Source organism: Triticum dicoccoides, chromosome 7A (genome assembly GCF_002162155.2).
Source record: "Triticum dicoccoides isolate Atlit2015 ecotype Zavitan chromosome 7A, WEW_v2.0, whole genome shotgun sequence".
Lineage (NCBI taxonomy): Eukaryota > Viridiplantae > Streptophyta > Magnoliopsida > Poales > Poaceae > Triticum > Triticum dicoccoides.
In genome coordinates this window covers 3004929-3009966 of record NC_041392.1, presented here as the reverse complement: position 1 = coordinate 3009966, position 5038 = coordinate 3004929, and the positions used below count along the sequence as shown (strand labels likewise).

Genomic DNA, 5038 nt, shown 5'->3' with positions numbered 1-5038 from the left:
GATCGTGATGAATTGCAACCACCTGCTAAAAAGAATCGCGGCGAGAGGATCCGCCGATCTTATCGGGCCACCTTGTTTGTAGATATTTTTCCAAGAAACCAGCAGAGGCCCAAGAGCAATGCCTTCTCATTGCCATCAACACAACAACAAAGAGCATGTGCAACTAAGTGTGAGGTGTCATCGCAAAAACAAAAACTAAGTGTGAGGTGTTTCTGTTTTGTAACGGACGGTAGATGCCAAAACCCTACGCAAAACCCCAGCTGGTTCCACCCCAAGAAAAATCCCATCTTTACCCCCGAACCCCAGCTATAAATCTCCCCCGCTCCCCCACTGAAGCCACCACCCATCCATCGGTCAGAAAAGAATCTACCGAGTTACCTCGGGATCATCGGGCCAGCAGCGGCGGCGCCATGGACTCGTCTCGCGTCATCCTCATCCCCGGCACGCCGCCGCTGCCGTACGCCTACGAGCAGCTGCCGTCCTCCTCCGCCGACGCCAAGGGCATCGAGGAGCGGACGGCCGGCGGCGGCCTGAGGTGGCGCGCGTGCGCCGCCGTGCTGGCCGCCTCGGCCGTGGTGGCGCTCGTCGTCGCCGCCGCGGTCTTCGGGGCCGGCGGCGCGGGCCGTGACGCGGTGGCCGCCTCCGTGCCGGCGACCCCGGCGACGGAGTTCCCGAGGAGCAGGGGCAAGGAGCACGGCGTGTCGGAGAAGACGTCGGGGGCCTACTCCGCCAACGCGTTCCCGTGGAGCAACGCCATGCTGCAGTGGCAGCGCACCGGCTTCCATTTCCAGCCGGACAAGTACTACCAGAACGGTATATACTGCCCCAGTTCATTCTCCGTTCGGTTAAATCTTCAGATCCAGATTTCTTTTTCTTCTTTTCCGGCTTGGTTTGATCCAGAAACTGACCTCGCTGCCTCTGCTTCTTGTTTTGTTTGCTCCCCGGCGGCGGCATTCTCCGGCGACATCATGCAGATCCCAACGGTCAGTGCCACGCACCACCTAACGAATCCATGGATCGAATATTCTTACTTGTTCATAGATTCATCGTCTGTGGACTAGTATATTGACTTCTTTTAAAGAAAAAACTATGGAATATATTAACTGAACAAATTGTGTGCATCCATCACAGGTCCGGTATATTATGGCGGATGGTACCACTTCTTCTACCAATACAACCCGTCGGGCTCCGTCTGGGAACCACAAATAGTGTGGGGCCACGCCGTGTCCAAGGACCTCATCCACTGGCGCCACCTCCCGCCGGCCTTGGTGCCCGACCAGTGGTACGACATCAAGGGCGTCCTGACCGGCTCCATCACCGTGCTCCCCGACGGCAAGGTCATCCTCCTCTACACCGGCAACACCGAGACCTTCGCGCAGGTGACCTGCCTCGCGGAGCCCGCCGACCCGAGCGACCCCCTTCTCAGGGAATGGGTCAAGCACCCCGCCAACCCCGTCGTGTTCCCGCCCCCCGGCATCGGCATGAAGGACTTCCGTGACCCGACCACCGCGTGGTACGACGAGTCCGACGGCACGTGGCGCACCATCATCGGCTCCAAGAACGACTCGGACCACTCCGGCATCGTCTTCTCGTACAAGACCAAGGACTTCATCAGCTACGAGCTCATGCCGGGGTACATGTACCGCGGCCCCAAGGGCACCGGCGAGTACGAGTGCATCGACCTCTATGCCGTCGGCGGGGGCCGCAAGGCCAGCGACATGTACAACTCGACCGCCGAGGACGTGCTCTACGTGCTCAAGGAGAGCAGCGACGACGACCGGCACGACTGGTACTCGCTGGGCCGGTTCGACGCCGCCGCCAACAAGTGGACGCCGATCGACACGGAGCTCGAGCTCGGCGTCGGGCTGCGGTACGACTGGGGCAAGTACTACGCGTCCAAGTCCTTCTACGACCCCGTGAAGAAGCGGCGCGTCGTGTGGGCGTACGTCGGCGAGACCGACTCGGAGCGCGCCGACATCACCAAGGGGTGGGCCAACCTCCAGGTAAAGCATCACCCACGCTAAAGCACATTGACACGATTGTCTTAATTTTACATTACGATTATCATCATTAGCTCCACCGTTGGTTTTGCAATGTTGGGTGGGGTGGATCCGTGGGCCAGTGACAACAGTGCGTATAGAGCACTAGGATGGCTAGCTGTGCGGCGTCGCAGTCATGGTGTCGTTTGTCCTTTTTTTTTGTAGTAATACTAAAAAAAAACTAATAACGGACGGCTCTAGTCTAGGCTGTGGGTTGCTATCTAGCTGAGCTGTCAAAAGCTTCAGATCCGGAGAACATGGTCGGCCCCGTCCTTGGCTGCACGCTCGATTTGGTACCTAGCTAATTACTAAATTAATTTATTACTACCCCGGAAGCATGGACGCATATGCCAACTTGCATCACCAAATGGCAAACACATAGTACTGGCCTCTGCCTTTCAATTTATATATTGCTTTATATTATTGCAACTTTTTTTTATCAAGGATTACTCACTTGATAAAATTAACGTCACTAGATTTGTATTTCAATGTACTTCATCGGTCTCGTTAAGAAAACTGGTTATGATTCATGTATGGTCATAAAATTAAGCTCACTAAGTTATGATTCAAGGTAGGTGCATGATGGTTAATTATTAGTTACTTATATCGATCGATAGGCCGGCCGGGCGGCTGAATTTCAGGACTAGTTTTCTTTGGTCACTTTCACCATATCGTTGAAACTTCCAAGAGCCAATACACTGTCGATGTAGTGCCCATTTCACCATCTCTAGGGTAGCTCAACAACCATATACAGACAAACATCATGTGCATGCCTGGTCAGTCGCACGTGGAGCGATTTGTTCGGTCCCAGCTAACAAACCTCACCAAATCAAATCACGACTTTCTTCCTTCAAATCTTTGATGTTGTTTATGTGAAGCCTTTTTGTTTATGCGGTAGATTCTTTAATGGAATTGGGTGGAGGGCGTCGGACCCTTTATATTAATTAAACAAGAATTATTTTCGGACATGTTTTTTCTTCAACCTCATGATGTGAATGTGCACTCATAATCGATGGGCTTAACTATTTTGAATTATTGGATCCACTGACTTAATGGTGTGTGTTGCGCGTGCAGTCGATTCCGAGGACGGTGGAGCTTGACGAGAAGACCCGGACGAACCTCATCCAATGGCCGGTGGAGGAGCTCGATACCCTCCGCATCAACACCACCGATCTCAGTGGCATCACCGTCGGCGCCGGCTCCGTTGCCTTCCTCCCCCTCCATCAAACCGCTCAGCTCGACATCGAGGCAACCTTCCGCATCGATGCCTCCGCCATTGAGGCCCTCAACGAGGCCGATGTTAGCTACAACTGCACCACCAGCAGCGGCGCTGCCACCCGCGGCGCGCTTGGCCCCTTCGGCCTCCTTGTCCTTGCCAATCACGCCCTGACCGAACAGACGGGGGTGTACTTCTATGTGTCCAAGGGCCTCGATGGTGGTCTTCGGACTCACTTCTGCCATGATGAGTTGCGGTCGTCGCACGCTAGTGATGTGGTGAAGCGAGTGGTGGGTAGCACGGTGCCAGTGCTCGACGGCGAGGATTTCTCCGTCAGGGTGCTCGTGGACCACTCAATCGTCCAGAGCTTCGTGATGGGCGGAAGGTTAACGGCAACGTCGAGGGCATACCCGACCGAGGCCATCTACGCGGCAGCGGGGGTCTACATGTTCAACAACGCCACCGGCACTAGCGTCACCGCCGAGAAGCTTGTAGTGCATGATATGGACTCGTCGTACAACCATATATACACAGACGGCGACTTGGTAGTCGTCGATTAGACTGATCACTTACAACAAGTTATGGATCGGTTGTTCTCGGTCGGTGGCTTCCTTTTCTCTTGGACAGTTGGAGATGGAGTACAAGCGACTCTGCCTATCACTTCATTTTTGTTCTTCGTTCTGGTTTTTGGTTTAGTAAGATGAATTAGATGATGTTGATGACAGGGCTGTGATGTTAATGATGATGATGATGATTGTTCACATGTAAATCAATTTGTTGGGGAATGAAAATGGCATGGATGCCACCAAGTTTAAGTGAATGTATCAAGTGTGTGATGTCTAATTTCTTATTCATTTTATATGCAATTTTTACATTTAGTATTTTTAGTGAAAGCCATCATGGTGTACTTATAAACATCAGAAGATAGTTACATTGTTTTGGAGTTTTTTCACTTACAATAATGCTGGGTCGCTCCATATAATCTATGCGCCTGAATTCTTAAGTACAGGACTGCACGGCATTTGAAAAAATAACATTCTGAGTACCGACTACTCGTTTCTGCTTTAGAGTTTAGACGGGTCCATTGGGTCGTATTGGTAGCAGGGCCTACTTACATCCAAACTTTGCTAAATATGGCTTGTGGCTCCTGGACCTAATTATAAAGTGGGAGCTCCTTTGGTTTTGTTTTTTCTGTTTTCACTTACGTCTTGTACTTGTATTTCAAGGTATTCAACAAAAAAATCAAACAAAATTGTCCATGCAACTATATAAATACCTATTTAAAATTGAGCAAATTATGTTATGGATATTGAATGAAAAATCACATGGCTTTCCTAACATTTTTTTGAATCACTTAGAAAGAGGGACATTTTAAAACCACGCTAATGCCATGAGAGACAGTCGCACCACAGCCCGGCTTTGAACTTCCCAATGACTAATTTCCTTCCATAGGAATTTGATCATTGGCCCTAATCTTTTTTTTACACTCGGAAATTGAATGATCATGCATGTTGCTGGCACATCAGTTTCAAATAATGAAGTATTTATCAAAACATCATTGTGATTCACAACATATACATCGTATGCAGCTTATGACTGCATTACGATAAATATCACCATATACATAAATACAAGTTAAACATAATCTAGGTGACTCATGCTTAAATTTCAGATGAATATATTTATCATCCTGATTGAAACACAATTCAAGACATAAAAAAGAACTCAGCAGACACACCCATCCCAAATAGCTTTATTTTTTCTTTGTAATTATTTCACCCAG

General features: G+C 50.0%; 1 protein-coding gene across 1 annotated transcript; it reads left to right on the top strand.

The window, feature by feature from the left end:
* Positions 1-342: 342 nt before the first annotated feature.
* On the top strand, positions 343-4075 carry LOC119328805 (sucrose:sucrose 1-fructosyltransferase-like). Its single transcript, XM_037601787.1, has 4 exons — positions 343-813; positions 975-983; positions 1132-2003; positions 3114-4075. The coding sequence occupies exons 1-4, from the start codon at positions 411-413 to the stop codon at positions 3813-3815; spliced, it is 1986 nt and encodes a 661-aa protein (XP_037457684.1). The 5' UTR covers positions 343-410; the 3' UTR covers positions 3816-4075.
* Positions 4076-5038: the final 963 nt, after the last annotated feature.